Below are 23,552 nucleotides of genomic sequence, written 5' to 3' on the forward strand. Positions count from 1 at the left end.
TAGATATAATTATTTTCATATTCTGAGATTAAATATCTGCAGCATTTGTAATTAAGCACTTCAGTGAATGTTCACTTGATTGCAACTGAAATCAAACTCAGAGACAAATGTGCAGGTGTTGAACAAGATAATTCTACGTAGCTTACCTCCTTATTTGTAGCTCTTAGCAGTAATTATGGGATGTGTTTAAAGAATTTCTTCAACTGGATGGATTTCTTAAAATAATTAATATCTTCTAATTTTAAAAGTATCAAACTTGTTTTCAAGTAATCTCATTGTTACACATTTGCTGGGTGACCCTAGGACTTCAGATTCTACTCTATACACACTGAGTTCCGTAGGACACTGAACAGAAAACAGTTTACTTGAGGAACTGGACGGATCTCTTCTCAAAGATTTACACTTATTCAGTACATTTGACTGTGCATTGGCTGACAGACTTTGGTATGGATGACATCAACCATCTGACTAGTTTGATTTAGCCTATCCGAAAACACACTCCACCAAACTTCCATTATTTTTGCTTTTTGGGGGACTAGCAAGAATTACTCTTTCAGGTAAATTAGTGTCTTCCAAGGATATTTCATTTTTTACTGACAGTGAGAAAAATGAGCAGTAAGGAATCATAACGTTTCTCTTCCTGGCTATGTATTTGGTTCACAGTCACCTGCTGGCTATGAAGAGATTCCAGTCTACCAAACTGAACAGTTTATGGCATGAATCAACAGTGCAGCCTTTTAAGGTTAGAGGTGATTTCACTGATATTCTGAATCACTTCCAAAAATCCTTCCCAAGGCTTGCATATTGTGATACTTAGCAGGTATGCAGAATTATTCTAGGTCCTTCATGGCAATGTGCAGTCACAGGTGTTTTTATCTTAATGCTCTTTAACCTCTTAATTCTTCATCAGGTTTGGCTGCATTTTAAGGATTCATTACAAAACCAGTTTTGTTTGCAGTCAGACTGCTTTCCCCCAAAAACCTGAGATCTTGTGAACTACAGACGAGCATTAGTCAAACCTGATGGAATTTTGAAATAGTTCAAGGCATGTGGGATAGCACTGCATCTCTTACTCACATACATTTGTAGCCCTGACCTAAAATTCAAGTGAATTTTCTGCTCATGGAATAAATACTTCATTTCTGAATGATACAGAGTGGAATTCAGACACTTTATCTTACACATCTCCCCAAGTATCTAAACAGAGCGATTAAATCTGTTCCTCTGACAGTATTTCTTTTGAGATACCCATCTGAATAAGTATAGTGAAGAAGGTTTCTGCCACATTAAACAGGGTGACTGTTTCTAGACACTGAATGGGAAAGCTCATTATCACAACTACAGCTGTTTTCCCTAATTGAGTGTGCCGTGGATATGGCTCGATAAAGTCCACTAAGAAGCTGGAGAATACTGCTTAATTAAGTGAAGAAGTGGTTTGCAAAGATCAATCATTATCTTCCATATTCCTATTATTTTCATTATTTACCATCTCATAGAAAACAGATCATCTGAATCACAGAATTATTTGGGTTGGAAGGTATCTCAGGAGGTCATGCAGTCCAACCTCCTGGTCAATGCAGGGTCAACACTGAATTCAGACCAGGTTGCTGGTGGCTTGCTTAAGTCGGGTCTAAATTCCCTTGGATGGAGATTACACAGCCTCTTTGGGGAACTGTTCCAGTGCTTCATTACCCTCATGGTAGAATTTTTTCCCCTATATCCAGATGGAACCCATCAGATTCAATTTATGACCATTGCCTCTTGTCCTCCTACCATGCACTTCAATAAAGAACCTGCCTTTGTTGCCTTGATAAATTTCTCTTAGATACTGGCAGGCTGCTATTAGGCACCACTGCCCAAAGGTCTTGTTTCTCAAAGCTAGAGAAGCTCAGTTTCCTCACAAGTCATGTGCTTCAGTCACCAATCATCTTTGTGACCTTCCACTGGACTTGGAGCCCAAACTGAATATAGTACCCCTGATGTGATTTAATAAGTGCTAAGTCACTACCCCCAACCTACTGGCTACGCTCCTGCTAACACAGCCCAGGATCCTGTTGGCCTTCATCACTCCCAGGGCACCCTATTGGCTCATGTTGAGCTTGCTGAACCTACTCTCCAGGTCCTTTTCAGCAGAACTGCTACCCTGGTTGTTAGTCTCAACATGGACCAAATACAGCTGCTTCCTGTCATATTACTAATGCACATCTGCTCATATGATACAAATACGTGTGTGTTGGCACAAGTAATGAGAATTGGTCATATATCCTCTCATGTGTTCCGACCATCCATCAGTTATGAGATGAAACACACTTCCACTTCCGTTCTGTGGTGGATGCACACACAAACCCACATTCAAACACTCGTCCACTGCATTACAACAATACAAGTTTCTTGTACACGAGAAGTGCACCTGGACAAAAAGTTTACATGCAACAAACATAACACAAGTTCCTTTATTTTGTAGTTTTGCTCTTCCTTTTATCAGTTTTCCTTTCTTTCCCTTAACATATTATAGTCATTCCAGAATATTGTGAATAATAAAAAAATTAAACACCTGTGATATTTTTCTGTACATCCCTATTTATGTGCAAGTGCAAATAAATGTGTTTAATTAGTCTAAATACTTTAACTAGGAATGAAAAATAAAGATGAACGTAGACCAAGATGGTAATTATTACAAAAGTGTATCATCAGAATTGGTTTTATACAGTACATTCAGTGTGCTACAACTTATAAAACCTAAAACCTGCATAGTAAAATGAATTAAAACAACAGATGACAGGAGGGCAGAAAATGGGTCATTTCAGCTGAATGGAAAGATAAGCAACATTAAAAAGCCATCAGACACTAGTTTCAAATTGGGCTGTAGTATAGTATATATTCCCCTGTGATGTGTAGCCCGTATAATGCAACTGTGATGGGAAGATATTACTTTCCAGCACTGAATGGGCAGCTTAGATCTGAGTCAGTTCAAGTACTGGCATTTAAACTGAGTCTATAAACATTTTTGACCAGTGGATCTTTTTAACCCAACTACAGATATAGCCAACTACAGATATATGTATGATAATGCAGGACCATTAGACTGTGCCAGAATTGAAATTGCTCACAATAAAGTGTACAATTAGTGCAGGCATGAATTCAGCATTAATAGTAACACTATATCATAAGTCAACTCTTACTTTCAATATGTTTACCTGAAAATGAAACAAAATTAAAAGTCTGCAAATAGTGAATCTTTCAGGAAATTTATGAAAATTGAGAGCTCCTACAATCTCCATCTCTAAGGCCATAATCCTTATTTCTCCTGTGCCAAAGGAATAACTCTACTGGCTTCAACCAGTGAGATACCGAAAGTTTTGCTAGAAAAATATTTTTGAGAGAAAAATTCTTTCTCAAGTTAGGTCTTTGCACAATGTTCTTATATTTAACTCCTAAAATAAGAATTTTTATAAGTAAATGCAAATTCACTGAAACAGCTCCAGGTAAACTAAGCCTTTGTATTATCCTACCTTAATTTGTCCCCAAATCCAGTTACACTCAGTTCCTAGGTGACTTTCTGCCATAATAGGCAACTAACTATTAAGATAACCCAACCCAATTACTTTTGCAAAAGTCACCTGAGATGGCAAAATGCTGATGTGACATCACTACCAGCTTAGGTCAGAGTCAAGTACTCTAGAGATGAATGTCCACATCATATTTCCATTCCTAACAACCACCTAGCTGTAATATCTTTAGCAGTGAAATACTGTTCCCTAATTAATATATAATATTAACCAAGTATTTTTAGGATAAAGTTCAGAAAATTTGAGGTACACAGCAGCATTCAAGAGCTATTTCAAAAGAAAGATCTCTTCTTTTGACCATGCCAAACCCCTTCAATGATTTGAACTCCAAATAAGAAAAAAACTTCCACCTCACCTTCACCACTCCATTCTCATGCATCGTGATACAGTTGTTGGGATCCTCTGAAAGTTGATATAAAGCCTGAGCTGTAGCTCTGTGAACTGATGGATCATTTGACTTCAAGTAACGTACTAAAGGAGCTACAGCCCTGGTCTCTCCAAAGGTAACTCTATTGCTTCCCAACATGCAACAGTGGGAAATGGCCTCTGCTAAGTGACGTCTTAATTTGTCATTGTTCTGAAGAAGGTAAAAATTAAAATAAATTAAAGAAAAAATAATACAATAAAAATTTCATAGCAAAGCAGAATTGTGTTCTCAAATATCTTTAAGGCATCCCAATTTAACTGCAGTACAATTAAAAATTGGAGAGAGCTGTAAGGCATGTAGCTAGTAGTCCCTTATTATTCTCTTTGTAGGAAGTGCTGTGAATTTTTATATTATTTCAAAGGTGCTTTTAGACTGACTGGAAATTAGATAAGCATTAGATAATGATATTTTGTAATGCTATTACAAAATAGCATTAAAATGTAACATATAGCCCCACCATTGAGATTCTCTGCATGGTACAGATTATTGCGCTCTCAACCCTTCATGCTCTTTTCATATGGCAGCTGCACCTCTCAAAGCAATATTCAGCAACAGTGAGTATCAAAATGAAGCTCACCTTGCAAAGCAATTTTAGTACCAGCCACAGAGTGTTTTCATGTCCAATATATATCTCATAGAGGAAGGATTCTACAACTCTTCCTTGTAGCTGCTGCAAAATCTACTGCCCTTGTCATAACCTTTCAGTTGGGTATAATGCCGTGTGACATAAGAAACTCAGGTACTTAGTATAATATATTTAGAAGTTACTTACTGTGTTTGCCAGTTTGGACAACAGAGGGACGACTCCATGATCTGTTATAACAGCTAAATTTTCTTCATCTTTAGCTATATTTGTAATGGCTGCACATACACTTGCTAAAACTTCTTTATTCTTTGATTTTAGCAAATTGACTATCAGTTCCAAGCCACCAACAAAGGATCGAACCATTTCCCCAGCATCCTAAATGAGAATAAAAAGAAACGTTATTTTAAATATTCAATCTGTATTTATATGCAAATGTTAAAAAAGGAGATTGGCATCACACAATTATTCAAAATTGCAGCTATTGCTGTGTAGCCTTCATCAAGAAATATGGCTAATTCGGAACTTGGAGCTCTCTTGACTGACATATGAGAATTAGACTGTGTTACATACCAGCATCTAGGCAGAAATTCAATGCATAAATAAAGGTATCTAGTGTTATTTTAAATACCACAGGGTATTCCTTATGGCCTCAAGCTGTCACTCCAGAAGGGTGCAAGTCTCCCTTACCTGCTGTATCGTATTTGCCAAAGTGGGTGCCTCACATACTTCAGGGCATCTAAAACAGCAACAGACACCCCTCTTTAGGCTGTCATAGTGTCTTCTATTTCCTACATTAAGTCTGACAGCTAAGGCAAAGGAGTGGTAATATTATTTTCCTGTATCAATGCAAATGGGTATTCAGGAATACTTAAGAGGGTTACTTAAGGTTACACAAGTCATGACAGCAGCTGTGGGAGAACCATGGTGCACCTCAGAGTATGAAGAATCAATGTAAAACATGACTAAAGGACACAAACACAACTCTGGAAAAATGTCTAAGTATGCTCTTAGAAAAGAAATAGAAAACTAAACAGTGTGCCTTGATCTTGAATACAGTATTCAGATCTGGTCCATCTTTTCCATCTTGAAAAAATTATAGTAAAATTAGAAAAGGTTTAGAGAAAGACAACAAGAATAATCAATGGTAGGGAACTGCTCTGTAGAAGGAATGACTAACCAACTAGGACACTCAAGGCTATAAAAGAGAAAAACAAGGAGCCGTATGATAGAGGTGTATAGACTCTTGAGTAGAATGGAAAGGGCTCACAGGGATCTCTTGTCTAGGAGAAGACCTGGGAGCATTAGATGAAATTAGCAGGTGGCATGTTCAGAATAAAACAAAGTTATTTTTAAGCAAATCATAGTTAAGATGTTGAGGTCCTTGGAGCAGGATTGCAGTGGCTGTTAGAAGTTTACATGTTAGAAATTAACTAGACAAATTCACAGGAAAAAAAAAAATCTGTTAAGGGTTATTCAGTGTAAAAGTATTCCCTCTGATTTAGAAAGCTCTTGAGACACAGATTTCTTGAAGGTGGGAGAGCATTCTAGGAAGGGGAACCACGGCTACAAGTTTGCCCTGTTCTTCTACCTTTCATTAGGCATCCCTTGTGGGCTAGTATGAGAAACAGAACACTGTGTCAGTGAACCTTTGGTCTGACACAGCATTGGCTGTTCTCACACTCTTGTGTTTATCAGTCAACTCAAATCATCAAGCAGGTGTTTACATGTCAAAGTGTAAACCAGAGAAAACCAGCAGTTTTGGCACTGTGAGACTGAACTAATGGGTATGGAATTCATTTCGTTGCCTCAAGCAAAGAGGAACTCACAGTATCTGATAAAGTGACATGCAGCATAGAGTACTTCATGTACCCTTAAAAGCACACAGGGTATAAATCTGAGTTTTGTTTAAGCCCAAATTTTTAACTGATTGAGTTATGTAGTCACTGACCAACGCTGTACACCAAGATTCATTGCACTCTGTTAAACGGAGATGCTTGAAAAGAAATGTATCTCTTTCTTTGGTAAGATGTTCCACTATGCAAGATTACATTATTTTAGACAATCTCTTTTCAGTTTCCTCGTGGACAGAAACAATGCCAGAAGAGAAAAACATCTACTACTTTGAATTATTTTTTACACGCTTATTCAACCTGTGAGTAACTCTAAGCAACATTTTGCCAACAACCATCTAGAAGGGGTTCTCAGGATGCCTAGTGTCATGGTTTAATGTGGTTTTTTTATACAAAGCCTGAAAGACAACACTGCAAAATGCAGCAGCATTGTCAGAAACTTCATTGTAAATGTAATAACTAGCAAAGGGGTGGATGGAACTTCAAGTGCCTAACCTGAGGATATCAAGTACTGCAATGTAATATGAAGAAATCACCATTTCTACTTGAATGAGCCCATCAGTTACCTTAATTGAGCAGAGCTCTATACTAAGCTTAGATATATGTGCTTATCAAGACTTTTTTACACAATCTGTAATCCAGCCCAACATTTTTTGTTAGATTTTCAACCTTTCAGATGTGGATCTAGAAAGATGAGTAGTTACTCTTAAAGTTGTCTGTCCAATGAATACAGAAACTAGTGAATGACTTAATTATGGGTAATTCAAGGACTTCTGTAGAAACATAAGACTTAAGAAAAGCAACTGTACTATTGATTACAAAATAGATACAGGCCAGAAACCACTGTGGGCAAGAACTTCAGGTGCTTTTTGATGGTCACCTAATTTTTATGGAACTATTTACTAAAAGTATGCCATTAGTGCCCAAATTGTACCCTTCACAAAGGTTACTTAAAATAGGGATTGAAAATAGGTCACAGGAGATTCTTGGTGACATCATGGTGGCACATCTGCAGGTGGCATTAGATGGCCTGGTGTCAAACTGTTATTACACTGGAAAGAGAGTAAAAGTGACTGGCGAAATGGTCAGCAGTAACTTTGTAGAAGAAATTTTAGCCTATGCACCTCGGTGATGTTAAATGTGCAGAGATGGAAAGAAAGGTCTGCAAGTGGAACTTCTTTCATTTGCTTCCTTCAACAGGTCAATAGGAGAATTTTGAATAAAAACTACCACTCTCCTGAAACCCTTTGGGACTGAAAGGTCTTAGGACTTCTTGAAAGTGCAAATATGGATAGTATGAACTTTCCTAGGGCTAGGGAGTGACCTTGAGACCAAGAATGGTTTTGATTATATTATTTCTTTTTGGGGGCTGATTTATGAACAGTGTAGGGTCCAATTGTATTGTGTTAGCTTTGCTGAGCAAATCCATCAAATTGCTCATGGATTTGGTAAATAAAAATTCCAGAAGATGCTGCAGTTAATCTTTTTTAGTTCTGGATCCAAATGCCAAACAGAACTCTTTGCTGTGATGTTTCCTTCTCACAGAAAGCAAAAGCAGTGGGTAGGGCCATCAAGAACGAAACATTTTCCACCACAGGCAGTGCGGTTTTTGAGACTGGAAGAGGGAGGTTAAAGCCATATAGTGTGAGGGTCAAAACCAGAAGCCACAGCATGTGGAAAAAGGGTAGTATCCAAGAGCAAACTTTGTACTGGTGTCCTAAAAAAAATAGAATGAACAAATAGCAGAGGTCCTTACAGAAATTGAAAGAGGATCTAAATGTTTATGCAGAAGAAGGACAATAAATGTCTGTGACTCAGAAAAGCAGCTGAGACAAACAGAGAAAGAACGGCAGTGCTCTGCCACCGCTATTACCATGTGAGCAGCACGTAAAGGGAGGTGAGTTACAGTGTTTCCCATGGATACTCTAGCATAAAAGTTTCTCTGTCATTGCTAGTGTATATATATATCAAAATGTAAATGCATCTACAGACAATCACCTGAATAAAACAGTATTTCTTGATATCAGTTTTCATGTCTGTCTTAAAATTTTACCATAGGAGGTAGATAATGGGTTACAGAGAAAGATTTCTACACAAATTTCTTACCTATACTTACTAGAGGGCTAGACAGCTAAATGAGCAGACACGGAGAAGGAAAGAAAATGAGATTTTACATTTACTTCACTTCCCTGAAACTTACTACAGAAGTGTACATTACCTTGTGTCTAAATATTGGTTCAATAAGCGAGAAAGGCTTCTGTTCAACAGATAAACTCTACAGTGAAGTGTCTAAGATTTGAAAGGGATCCTGCTATACATGAAAATGATTCTGCTTTTCTGCATGGTTCAGATATCTGTGTATTATTATTCATGGTCTTGAAAGATGTTTCATGAAGAGATAAGACAATCTGTACCCCATCTTAATGAACAAATATGTACATTTTATATTCTCCTACCTGTACATATTTCCTTTCCAGGTGATTATAACCTTACTTGTTAAATTTCTCTTCTGACAAGCTTATATTTTCCACATTTTGTAAAGGAGTACAGTTCAATTAAACTGATGGAATAATATATAAACAATCCAGCAGTAAGTAAAAGAAAAGACTTTCAATAATCATCTGTGAAACCAGCTAAACACAAGGACAGAACCTTCTACCAGTGATGAAAAGCAGAGGGAAACTGCATAAACCACATGTCAGGAAAGTTTCCCAAATATGATTGTGGGTGTAGTCTGGTGGTCTGTGCAAGACAAAGAGAAAAGTAAAGAAGCAAGAAATGTGAAGAACAATGAGCAGAAAGAAGGATGGAAATGAGAGCTTTAAAATCTGTTATGTTACTTACAAGATCTTTTTTTTTTTTCCCCCCAAAGAAATTTAAACAACAAATGCAACCTTTTTGGTATCATTTAGCAAAACCACATACTTGCTTTGTACAGTATATGTCTACTTTTTTTTTTAACTGAAAGTTGTGTATTTATTATATACAATTACCATACTTTAAAGATAGTTAAAGAAGAAATGTTGTGCCTGTGATTGCAGAGGTCTGGATTTAATTATTTTGAATCTATGTTCTTTGCCTATGCCTGTATTAATGATCAGATAGCTGTTCATACAATGAAGCCTAAAGTAATTTCTGTGATTTTAGTTTCCAAACACTCTCCAGCATTTTCATCTATACTTACTGTTGTAATAGAAGAGAAGAAAAATCATATATAACATATCTTTGGAAATCATTTTTGCACTTGTTATTTCACATAGAAAGAATGCAATCTTTAAATTCCACCTTCTAAATTAATCAACACACCTTTTTTTGTGAGACTTAACTCAAAGGGTTTGTCATTTCCAGCTATTAGTGTGTGATAAGCTTTCATATTTACCCATAGTCCTTAGACTTCACTGTAGAAATGTAAATGCCATTGTTTCAAGGTCTGGGTAGTTTACTATTGGGTAATAACATGACTTTGATATTGAACTTAAAATGAAAAGTGTTCCATTTTCAGCCCAAGACTACATTTATGCCTCAGTATTTACATACTGCAAACTCTAATCTATTAATACAGCCATTAAACTACATTTACTTTCTTTCATGTTATATATTAAGTTATTCAACAAACTTCCAAGTATTTTGAAAAGCTTAGAGAACATCTTAGGATACAGCTATACAAAAAACAACTTGAAAGAAAAGAAGAATGCATTTAGTGAATTTTGGTAATTCCTCCCCTTAGCTATTGTGACAAAACATTACTTCTTAGTCGTCCTAACAAGGCTACTCAGTTTGAGTTAGGCAGGGAAAAAGAATGGTATGGTAAGACTAAAGCCTAAGAAACAGCCTTTATAGATAAAAATATTGATAAAATCATGGCCAGTGATAAGCAATAAAATAGATAATTTTATTGTATATATCTGAGTGTATGTGTTAATGATAGGTTGAATGCTTCTGTTTTAACAATAGTATTTCTTGAGCTGAACAAACTAGGAGGCCAAACACAAAGACATTTAAAGAAGCAATAAAAATGTTTTTAAAAACTGGGGGGAAGGGAGCAAGCGAATTTTAATGTGTTAACAGGAAATACCTTCACCTTAAATCTTCATCGTTATTATCATTTTTAATGTAATATTTACCTGGAGGTGACAGAGACAGATTGTTAAACTACATTTTAAGTGGATGAAGAACACAGGAAGAGATAACAGGATTTTTCGTGATTTCACATGATGACATCTTCTAACTTGTGGGCAGCAAAGATTCTATCCTCAGAAAGTACAATAAATATAATTTCAAAACTGGACTCAAAGGGAAGACTTTGCAATCTCAAGCAGTAAAAAAAAAAAACCTATCTGGTGTAGATGCTGAGGCCAGCAAAGTTACCTGCTGTGCTAATAAAAGCTTCATCCTGCTACTCTTTAATCACATATTTTCATTTTGTGCAACTGTATGACTATTAGCAAAATTTAGTTAACTTTGCCTTTTCGCTTACTTCTACATTGACTTCTGCCAAGAGTAGAAATACTGTGAGATAGACCAGCTTTACACGTTTTTTTAAATTAGGAGCAGAAAGCATTACGATATTTGCAGAAAGAGATATTTGGAAAAATCACTTGATCTTCGCAGTATTTATACAAGGAGAACATTTGGGATTTTTGAGTTCTCTTGTCATCATATTATATGGGGTTTTTTGTGGTTATTTTCATTAAGTAAATAAAGTTCATCAGCCTTAAGTTGAGACATACAGTTCTCATAAAAGAATTACTTCGTTCTTTTGTGACTGAATTCCTTTCTTATTTCTTCCAAAATGAATACTGGTTTCTTTATTTGAAAGATTTAAGGCAAAACACTGTATTGCAAAAACACACTGTGTTTATCTTTAAAAATACTCCACTTGAAAGATAGAAGTTTCTCCACTAGAAACAAGTAGCATTTCACTCTTAGAACATCTTAAAAAGCTTAAGGTGTCAAAGCTAATTTGTCAAATTGAATTGCCTTTGCCCAAAAAAGTGATGGTATGGCTGTGCAAATAAACTTTAGTTATCAAGAGTCATCTTTAAACTACCTTTTCTTTAATGAAGGAAGCATTCCCTATTGCCAAATGAATAACTTATCATCCTAATGCACAACCCAATTTAAAATTCAAAATAAAGAATTGTAACAGATAAATGTCTATATTATAGCTGTTCAGTGAAAAAGGGAAACACCCAATTTATATAATGAAATTTCTATTCAATTTTCTTATTAAACAACTCAATGGTATTATTAATCAAATTACTTTATATTTAAAGGTTAATTTTATTCCTGTCTATACAGCTGTGGAGGCTTCCACCGTAGCAGAACTGATGAAGAAACACCTTGTAAGATGAGACTACTTCACTACATCTCACAGGTCTTCTGTGTTGCAAAAATGCAATGTATTGGGAAAACAACAGCAGAAAATCAACATAAATTTTTCTGCCCTCTTCACCTCACTGAAGCAGCTAAAGCCAGCGCAGCAAAGCAGAGCAGCTTTAACATGGCTCCAATGCTACTCTGTACCTAGAAGAGCAGAATTCCTTACTCCTGCCTCTTCAGGGATTTGATCATCACACAGTTAAATACTTGGCAAGTGTATTGCTATTGATAGTTTCAAGAAACAAAACCAAAGTCCATTAGCCAAGTGTACAGCCCAAGAAAGTATGCAATGCATGCTCACTAAAAGATGGGGGGAAGTCTACATAGTCACTCATGCAACTTCAAGTAGTCCTTTGTCTATTGTTTTCCTTAGTTTTCAGTCTGGTGAACTACACCTACTCTTCCTCCCTCTCCACACAACTCTCACTGAAGTTCAGACCTGGGTAAATGCCAAAATCCTAATTTTTTTCACAGAAGCAGTGAAACCACTGATATCAAAGTCCTTTGAGGCCATAGTAGAGAAAACATCATGATTTGCTTTAGATTATTTTGAAAAGCATTTTAATAATGGAAGTATGAGAAACAGATAACACTGAATAACTGGGAAAATGCAACATTGTTTCCATTGGTTTTGGATTGAATTGAATCCAAATAAGTGTCTAAGCAAACTTCATATAATTATTAGTATGTTTATGAGATAGTCACCACTAATACATAGTTTAATATTGTCGAGATGCAAGACAGCAATATTGGAATGCTCTGAGGACAGTCTAGGTAAGCAATCAATGCAGTGACAACACAAACGAATAAATTGTTATAACAATTGTTGTTTGTGTCTTTACAACTCTGGCATGATTCCATAATTTAGAGTGGTATATGAGAAGGCAATCATATCGTATTGTACCACTTACCATTACAGACCACTGAGAATCTGAACAACAAGCATGAAGTATAAAATATGTTACAGTTCAATCAAAAGCTTCTGCACTAGATAAAATGATTGCTTGAAATTTTCTGGTTTATATTATGCAGCAAATCAGACACAATGATCTCTGTGCTCTTTTCTTGCCTTAAAATCTACGGAAGTCCCATGTGGCAATTGAAAGGGTAAAGATAGGAAAAAGTGAGATGGACAAGAAAGAAAAATAAAGAAGAGATGAAAAAGAAAAAATGTGAGGAGGATGGGGTTTAAACTTTTCATAGATTTTTAAAATCCAATTAGCAAGTCTAATTTAAAAGTACAGAAGCTGCATGACAAGCTATTGACTAGCATATGTAGCTATTATAAACTAAGTTACAAGGAAAGCTGGTCAAATATTTTCCAGTGGAACAGTATTCCATCAGAAAATGCTAATGGAATGGAACCAAAACCTTCCATAAGAACACAATGACTTCTTGAAAAGTTTTGACAGAAACCAGGCAGAAAGGCAGGCTAAATTACCAACATGTCTCTTCATCTTTTCTCTTGTCAGCCAGATGGCTGGTGAGTAGCCTGCCAGGCTGCTTGGCTTCTGGTTTTCACAGAATCCCTGACTTCTTGCCTGACGGGCTGCCAAACAGCTGGAAAGCCAGGTCTCCAGGAGCTCCTAAGCTTTTTGGCTTCTTATGGTCTCCAAGCTCTCAGGCAACTGCTTTGCATGGAACTTAGGACCTGAGGCTCCCCAATGAAGGAGGTATGGGTTATGCTCTTAGTTTCCCTTTGCTTCCCAGCTTCCCGGTTATGTGTTTTACACGAACTGGACTCCTATATCTGTAGACATTAAGGACCTCAGGGCAATTTATGGTAGTCCATTCAGGATGTCCAGGGTAACATATCTATAGAAGGACCAAACTCTTCAAGATAGTTGGTTCACTAAAGCTCTAGGCAGCCTGTGTCAAGAATCATTGGCTAGGCTGGTTCTGCATGCACCCTGGCAAGCATGGCAGCCAGCTGTGGATTCACCAAGTCAGGTCTAACTTGCTGAGCTTCCTAAATCTCCAAGGACCCTGGTGCTCTGGAAGGCCTGAGGGGCAAGCCGAAAGTTCCTTTTTGTCTCTCTTGTAATACTCTTTTGAAGTTTAGTTCATAACAAACACTTAAAAGTTGCAAAGTCTACATCGAGATACCAGGGATTAAAAACTGCATAAAAATTAGATCAAATATAGATAAGTAGGTATGATTCATGTTTAAAATGACAATGTGTAGAGAAAACAAATAGGAAAATGGAAAGAGAACAGCAAGAGCACTAAGTCTGAACTGCCAAGGTTTCTGTATAGAACTGTGAGAAGCATAAAAAGGAAAACAAAGAAACTGGAAAATGTTGTACATAGTCAAGCAGAGAATTTTGACATTATAGGCTTAACCAAAGAATGGTAAGTAAACAAAAAGGTATTGGTACTACTTCAGTAAAATTTTTAAAATATAAAACAAATGAACAACAGTGTGCATTATGAGGCATGACTGATCTTTATACACTACAGTCTTAAATTAGTAAAATGTGTAAACAGAGCATCTTAACTAATTTAAAACAGCAAATAATTTTATTTGTTAAATATCAGGAGAATTTCCAAGTTCAACTATCTTTCTTTGTTACTTTTAGTAAAGAAATGTTCTCTGTGGTTTTATACATATGGTTACCTTAAAATACCCATAACAAATAAAATCTGTGTAAGAATCCTAGATAGCATGTGTCATCAGCAACCTGTTTTCCAACCACAGGTTAACTCCAGACTGCTGGCTCCAGCAGAAGTCCCTTCCTCCGCATATAATATTTTTGCAAGCACGGAGGCTACTTGACCTTCACGCATATCCATCTCACAACCCTTCCCTCTCAAACCTGGTTTAATTTTGCTTTTGGATTTTTGTTTGCATCAGCATGGACATTCTCTTTCCCCATATGCAGGAAATACACAGACAACTTTAGATGGCTGACCATCCTTCATCACACCCATGAAATTCCACTGCAGAGCTGAAAGGGATGCAATAACTTGTGGGGAAAAATAGTCACACTTTATCAGAAAAGTGTGAGATACCATTTTACAAGTACTTTTTAAAAAAATACAATAACTTTCCCTCTCTCTTCCTTCAAATCCCCAGTCTCAGACTGTTTACTTAAATTATTTTGACAGGCTTTGTATGTACCTGGCTTCCTGAAATTCTTAAGAAAGCCTTTATAGTTGTAGCTATAACAAAGTCTAAAACTGAAACTCTGAAAGTTGGAAGCTGATATGCAAACACAGATAAAGGACAGAGGAAAGGATGAGGCCTGACATTACATTTCCTATTCTAATGTTTGCACCCAAAACCCTACTAAATATGATGGAAAATAACCTCTACAATGTCTTTTTCTTTTTTAATTTCAAGACATACTATTTAAAGGTTGCTCTGTGAGGCAATAGGTATTTTCATACAAACTCAAGCTGGCAGTATTCCTCTTGTTGGCACAATGCCTTTGGATGAATTTTATAATAGCCCAAATAACATCTAAATTTTTCTGTTTGGGCTGATGTACATTGGGAGAACACTATAAATATTGTTTTTCAAAGAAGCATCATAACCAAATACTGGTGTTCCAACATCAACAGAGTTGAGTAGACTTTTCTTAGCCATTTTTCATAATCATTTGTGTTTCTTGGACAGTGTACTCACACTTTGTCATTACCAATGTGCCTGCAGTAGTAACTTTTCATTTTGGAAGTAAGGAACTAATTAATAATAATCTGCTTCTATTAAGATAACTCCTTTGAATAAATTACAGTGTTGTCTCTTTAAGTCTTATATTTTGAAGAAATGTATGGACTAATTTATACAAAATCATGACATATTTGTCTAAGGCTCACAAGCAGTACTCACAGGTGCTGTGCAAATTTTCTCAGGAGAGTTCTACCACCCAAATTACATCACTGCCAGCCTACCTGTAAGATCTTCACTATACAAGAAATTCTTAAGGCTAAAAATATTTAGAACTAATGCTGGCATACAGAAGTGATGACTGATACCAAACCAATATTATAGCTATCAGAACACTACAGTGTACAATTTCTATCCTCTACTTAAAAAATCTTAGATCTGTTAGGTACCAAATATTTCTGACCTATATCATATTGCTGTAAAAAAATATCACTTAGCTACATCATACTGCTACAATTCTATCCTATGGGAAGTACTCTGAATAATGCAATGATGTATATGTAATGATTAATGAATAATGTAATCATGCTACCATAATGTAACTGTCGACACATAAAATCTAGGGTCACGGAATTTGGATTCTGCTCCCTTTGCTATTAACTTCCTGTCTAGCAGCAGGCAAATTAGTTAGATCCAAAACCTCAAAACTGACTAGCACCTAAACATACTGAGAATTCAAGACTTGGCCTTTTGTGACTTTTATCCCCCAAATGGCAAAACAGAAATGGTAGACTTTCCAACCTTAAACAGATTATGGTGAAAGTAAGTGCATGGGAGATAACCATGTCCTCATATATATGACAGTAACAGCCCTACCAGGATGATAGATTAGCTTCCAAGATTTTATAAATATCATATAAAATAACCTTTAAGTTATATTTACAGAAAATGTCTGTGCAGAAAAATAGATGCTGCACTACACTGTAATAAATATTTGTTTCTGGTACTATTAACAAGTTCTATTTCGTCTATGAAGCTCCACACTACAGAAGACAACCACTACAACTTCCACAAAAGAACACAAAAAGAAAACAAATCCAGATTCCAAGCTCACAGCTATTTGAAACATGGTTTGCAGTTCCAAGCACAGGCTTGGAAAAGCCAGAATGCACATAATCCTTTAAAAGTCATATACTTATTACTGCTTTTGAATCAAGCACTTCATAAAACAAACTGTGCTTCTTGGAAGATCATGTAAATTGTTGAGTATTATTAACTACAAATAAAAAATGAAAATTTTGTTTAGATAAAAATAGTTACTGCACTTCCACAGTGTGGCTATAATTGCTGCTTTATACATATTTTCTTTCCATTCAGTGTCAGAGGAAAGGGTATTATTGGTAGGTTTGTTTCAGTGTGCCACTTGGCCTCAGTCTCACACAAAGAACTCTTTGTGGGGTCACAGATTAGCATTTGGGCAGGCAGCCAAGAGAGATGAAAGGAGGATGGCTACACTAAGGATGTACACAGCTTACACTCATCAAATACCCAGGCGGAAAAAACAAGAAAAAAATCCCTATAGTCTATAATTTCAGTAGCTGTCCTCTATCCCCTTAGTTTCTGAAAAAGTGCTTTTAGTGGAAGCTCTAACAATGTGGAGTTCTACTCTGGCATTACAGGTTGCTGAGTCTTACACATAATAATTACTTCCTCAGTTCTGCGATAAGGTAATATTTTAACATTCAATTATAGCAATATAAAAGAGAGGCAGGTATTGTCATATCTTGACAGATAAGACATGTATACACCCCATCATTAGGTAACAAAAAACTTTATTATGCTAGAATGTATATGTTTTAAAAAAAGATGGAAAGATAATTCAGAATAACCAGCATGCTTGAAAAATGGCAAGCAAGCTGCCATTGTAGAAATCATTGTGAAGAGATCGAAATTGCTTAAGTTATAAAAATCAAGACCAAATGTTCCCACAAAACTTTCATCCATATATCTGTATCTACATCCATCCATCTATATAAATTCATAGCAACCATACAGTGTTCAGTTTCAAACAGGAAACACTGCTTGCAAAGTATACTAAGGATATCTAGTGCTTTGAAGGAATTTCCATTCTTTACATTGTCAGCATCTCAAATGATATGTAGAAGGATATATATTTGCGGTACAACAGAGAGAAGATACAAAAGCTGCATTAAATATGGAGGTAAATTAGAAACGGAAGATATTACTGTGCAAGGATTAAGGATAAAAGTCTACTTAGTATTCCAGGAAATTTCTAATGGGAAACAAAACCTTTCCCGTTTATTTTAGTGCAGGTCAGTGGTAAAGATTCATTGAAGATGACTTACAGCTTGTACTCGCCATTTTATCTCTATTTGGAAACTGACATGAAATAAATGAATAGCTCAGTCTTCTGTGCACAACTGACCTGCACAACAACCACTATTCACAACTGGCACTTTTTGTTGGCAGTCTCAGCAGAAAATCTAAGGATTACATTGGCACCGAGTCTGAAATATGCTCTGAAACCAAATTATGGTCTCTTGAGAACATAGCTGAAGTACCTCATAGTGGAGAACAACTACAACTATCTGTGCTATTCATACTTTGTGAGTAGAAGCTTTCTGTTTTCAGCATTGTCAGATTTTCAGCACGCTTTATTTGGAACAGTAAGTTTAGGTCCTGATAAGTTATTAAAATATATTTTCCAAATACAGTAAGCACTGTAAAGGCAAAACAGAATGCTATAATGAGTGCTAGATGGAGGACTATTCGCTTTTGAAAAGTGAATACATCAATTCTTTTAAGGCAGTTAACAGAATGAAATAAAGAGTGTCAGTAGCAAACAGCAAAGTATTGCTGGAAATCATCCAAATATAAAATTATATGTGAGCATATGTATAACAAAGCTATTACTTTACTTTCTTACCTTAGCATTTTCAATGCAAGGACAAATAGCCCAAGCTGCACTTGCTTGAACATCTGGATTAGGATTTTTCAACAATGACCATAACAAACGAACTCCATCTAGATGGTCAATTATCCTATTGCAGAAACAGACCAAAAAAAGAGATAATTAATTATGGAGTAAAGAATGTTAAATTTTAAATTATATCAGTTTGTTTGGAACACTTTTAATAAATATTAGCATGATTGTCTTTAACATACTGTTTTGTTTTATATAGGTGCTTGAGTTTCATTGGCAGCTAATCACTATCAACATAGTCAGTAAACATTGCTTACTATGGCAGATGGGTGTGAACAAATGATATAAAGACAGAATATGTTTTCTAACTAAAGCTCATTAATGCTGTTTTCTTTTTTCTCAGCATTGTCATTAAAAATGTTTATAGAAGATAAACTACATTATAACCAGAACTCATATAAATGTGAAAACAAGCATGTGACTTTTTAATGATTTGCATGAAAAGTGAAATCTGAATTCAAGCATACTGACTTCTTTCATATAGTAACAAATACTTTCCAAAACAAATATTTATGGCCAAAACTATGTACTTAACTTCTTATTCAGTCTATGCTTAATGTATTTACCTTACTCTATGACATATTTTAAAATACTATGTTTCTAATCTAGCATTAGAAATTAAAATGCTCACACCACAGTGCATCCTTTGTTGGGCATGAATAACGTGTAACTTGTTTCCCATGTGTTCCTTACCAACAAGACTAACACTGAACACTATGTTATAATTATTTAAACACACTGTAATCAAAGTATCTTCGTAGACTAGCTGAAAAATGAATTATCATCATAATCATCTCTACACCATCTGTGTTAATGTTTACATATCAATCAGGCTTGGGGATCATAACTTCACATTAGGGTCCAGTGAATACCTTAAACAGAAAGAAAGGTCAACCAAAACTTAATAGCCTTTACAAACATTCCTTTTTTCAAAAAGGTATGTTAAACCTAAAGCAGATGAGATGAAGACAAAGAAAAGCAAATATACCTTCATTTTCTAACTGCAAAAGTGAAAATTCAATTGTATCAAATTTATCTACATCTTTAATTGTAAATACAGAAGAAATTTAAATACAGATTGTGCTTAAAAACATCACATGAAACATATTATTTGTGTTCAAAATATATAGGTTTGCCCGGAAATTTTTAAACTCATTATAAAATCAGCTTTGTATGTAGTCCTGCCATCACTAGAAGGAGAAAAAATAATTAAGGACACAACCTCTGTCTAAAATAACCAAGGATTTTATTCATAACACTTTTATGCAAACCAGTTAAATAGCTATGTTTTTCAAAATAATACTTTTTTGCACAAAGATATGGTTGAGACACTGTAAGTTATTTAAGATTTGATAATTTTAATACAGCTTATTTTACGTACTCAGCTCCAAATCAATTGCATGAAAATCATCATTCAAAGGACAAATTCAGAAATCTTAACACATCAAAATAAAACAACATGATCATAAACTACATAATTACATATGTACGTTCAACATAGTAAGGATGACTTAAGTAAAAGCTTCAAAACAAGCTTTTAAATCCCTCCAAACTCCCAATACTTTTAAACAATTTTAACATTACTTTCCTGTCATTTCAGAAAGCACAAGGAATTTTTTCCTATATAGGAACTAATTAAAAAATAACCCATGAATCTTTCTTTAGTCAAGCAGAGTACTGACCATTTACCAACATGAGGTACTTCCTCCCAAGAGGGGTTAAATATAAATGACCCAGTTCCAACCAGTATGTAAAAATCAAGAGATAGAAGCCAAACACTGAGCTCAGCTTTTTCTACTACACTTAAAAAAACAACTTTTAGGCTGATTTGTCTTTCCTTTCCATTATTTTGAAAGTTTCCTTTTCAATATAAAGTTTACTTTAATTTTCTTTTCAGTTTTCTTGTCTTCTCTTCCACTTTTCAAGGTAACATAGCCTCACTCTATGGTTCATTTTCTAAAGAAGAGTTTTGCTGTTTGCTTGAAGCCCAGAAAGACCAGTTGTCTTACACTGAATAAACCAGCTCAGAATATCTGAAAGAATATCCTCCATCCATTCAACATGTATAAAATCAAACTAAAAAACAGTAAAGTACATTGTTCACACTGATTACTGCTTTCTCTCAGTTACACTAGATTAACTCAAATGAAAAGAACTCTACATATAAGAACGATACTCTTAAATTCTCATACTGGAAGAATTATTGTGTAATCATCATACAAGCACAAACCTTTTTATTTTCATCTTGCTGAGAACATGTATTTGCCAATTAAAGAAAGCATTGCTAAACAAGTGACTAATACTTTCTCAGTTAAATTTTTTATCTTTCTGTGGTTTCACTGCACAATGTAGCAGATGAAGAAACTGGGTGTTAAATGAGCATATCTGCTATAAAAGGAAAGGGAACACTAAAATAAATGGCCCTGAAAAATGTTTCCACTATAAAAGTGCTGAGACATTAGTACCCTTTCCATGTGAACATCCCTTTTTAAAGTGGACAAAAATACACATTTAGGTTTCTTTACAAATAACAAAAAGAGATGGGAAAACAGACCTGTAATCTTGAAAATTTCAGCTCTGATGGCACTACACTAAACAATATTCTGATTTCTTTTCTATATAGCTTTTGTATCTAATTTTCTTCCTAAAATTTATTATAACAGTATTAGCAGGATGTTGTAATAAAGCTACTTACCACAATAAATACAAGCGAACATACCTTAAAATTTACTTTGGTTGGCATTCAATTCTGTATTCATCCATAGCTAGCACATTAGTCACTCTATGGTTAGTCACTTAAATGATACATTTCATAATAATTTGTTGACATTATGATGATAAAATTAAACTATGGTTAAACCTGTATTAAACAACCACTCACGGGACTGTTAAAGGACAGCTCTTTTAATAAAGATGCAGAACATTTCCTTTGAAAGCTGAAGGGAATCTCATAAAAGCTGAGATAATATGGTATTCAGTTGATTTTAAAATCTTAATATTTAATATTTAAAGTTCAAATACTTAACTACTTTATAGACTAGCTGAACTACATGTATGTAATGTATCTAATGTATAGAACATTATTAACAGTCAAAATCTTAACAGGCATGAAATATGCAGAGTTCAGAAGCAGAGAGCCCAGATTCTGAACTATTGTTACTCTATACGTTAACATAGCAGAGGCATCTCGCAACAGACCTGGATGAAGATGGCCAGCGGCCACCTCCTCTGATTCAAAGCTCTGTGCCTCATCATAGCCTGTTCTTATTTGATCACTGATACAATTTAGAACAAGGTGTAAATTATTCTGCTCCTCAAAATAACCAAAAGTAGTTCTATTGGCATTTAGAAACAGCTAGAGTGAAGAGGCGCTCCTACCATGCACTCCTGTGCTGGCCAGACATGATTAGAGCAGAGATGAAGGGGTATGCAGTTGACGTCACTCCTAGAAAAAGGCAACTGCAGGTGTATGAGCAAAGCATCTTCCTTGTGTCCACATAGAAACGCCAACATATGGTATATAGAGAATATGTCTGATGGGCAAATAATTTTAGTGCAATTAAACCCATACAGAGATTACTGGAGTGTCTAGGACAGCCTCTGGGAGATCTCAGGTTACAGTGAATTGGTATTTGGTATTTGACCAGTGCAGATAATTTAACAAGATAATTTTCTGAATGACTTTTGTTGGCTGTTTACAGTCAGCAATTGTTTAATAAAAACTTCACATTATTTCATTTAAGAACCTTGATACCATGACACCATTGAACATCATGAGATGTCTGTGCAAGACGTGGGTAACAATTCTAGAAATTTACTTTGGGTTTTCTATATATCTGAAACCAGCAAAGCTGTTAATCTGAAATAGTACTTCTCTTTCAAATTCAAACTTAATATTGAACATTTCCAGTAGAAACTTCAATATGTATTGCTTAAACACACATGCATACACACAGCCTAGACATCTGTTTGTCATATCTATCATATTTTTCTGTTACAGTGTTCTTTGCCAGAACTTTTGAGAAGTCTAGTTTAATTGCCTGCCAATTTAGACCACAAATACAAATGTAAATAAACAAAGTTATACTGACTCTGTATTGTGCTCACTGGTAAGATTACAGGGTTTAATTCTGGCAGATGTAATCTTGTCTTTTTTGAAACCACAATTTAGCATGTTTCTTAAAACTTTCACTAGTTGCTGTGGACTGCTTTGATAAATAGTATTATATACCAATGACTCAAACTCCATCTGTTTGGCTAAAATATTTGTACATTTTAGTTTATAAGATTCTAAACCCTCAGTTTTGAATGCTAGAGATGAAGTCTATAGGTTTCCAAATTAAAAGGGCAAATGAAAAGTGGCAGTTAAAAATATGCACTAGTCCTCTGTTTTTAGTGAGAGAAAAAGAATAACTTGTAAGAAGTTCCTCAAGAAGACAAATGTACATAAAAGATGTGCAGCATCATCTCCGTCAGTGGCCACGCCACAGACTGAGTATGGAGAACAGATTCATGCTGTCCACATAATAGTAAGCAAGTTTGGTCACAGAGTTATGCTTTTTTAAGAAAAGTCAACTTATTTTGTTGCTGTGAGAGAAGCTGGCTGCTATTCTTTATTTTACATAGCTCAATAGAGTCAATAAGAAACACGTAATTGCTTGAAGTTACCTTAAAGTAAAAGCTTGGTGCAGAAAAGTAACACTATTGTACCTTCCACCCAGTAGCTGTAGAAGTTACAGTGTCAACTAGAAAACATGACAGAGATAAAAAATATATAAAAGACATATACAAGCTGTAGATTCACCTATGCCAATCTACTAGTCTTCTCTGTGAGTGCAGGCTTCCTCCATGGACATATGATAAACATACAATATTTCTTTTGAAGTTAACTGCATTGTTTGATAGAACACACTCAGTTTTGCATTTCTTATATTAATCGCATCCTCTTCACTACATACCCTTGAATAATTCACAGAAACTACATGAGCTCCACTCTCAGTCTGTATGGTTTTCACATACCTACTTGCTGCAAATATAACCACAATACAGATAGAATACTGCTCAACTGAATATTTAGTCTCTAGTCCACACCTTGTTAAACATGCACGCAGCTAATGAAATGTA

General features: G+C 35.3%; 1 protein-coding gene across 1 annotated transcript in view; it reads right to left on the bottom strand.

Moving 5' to 3' along the window:
* Positions 1-23,552, bottom strand: part of ODAD2 (outer dynein arm docking complex subunit 2) — a gene marked incomplete at both ends in the record, with an annotated part of 90,269 nt that overhangs the window by 23,614 nt on the left and 43,103 nt on the right. Inside the window, 3 exons of the mRNA XM_082015154.1 lie at positions 3,925-4,146; positions 4,769-4,957; positions 18,372-18,486. Coding sequence (XP_081871280.1) covers positions 3,925-4,146; positions 4,769-4,957; positions 18,372-18,486 — 526 coding nt within the window. The remainder of the gene's footprint in view (positions 1-3,924; positions 4,147-4,768; positions 4,958-18,371; positions 18,487-23,552) is intronic.

Source organism: Phaethon aethereus (genome assembly GCF_964289735.1).
Source record: "Phaethon aethereus genome assembly, chromosome: 2".
Lineage (NCBI taxonomy): Eukaryota > Metazoa > Chordata > Aves > Phaethontiformes > Phaethontidae > Phaethon > Phaethon aethereus.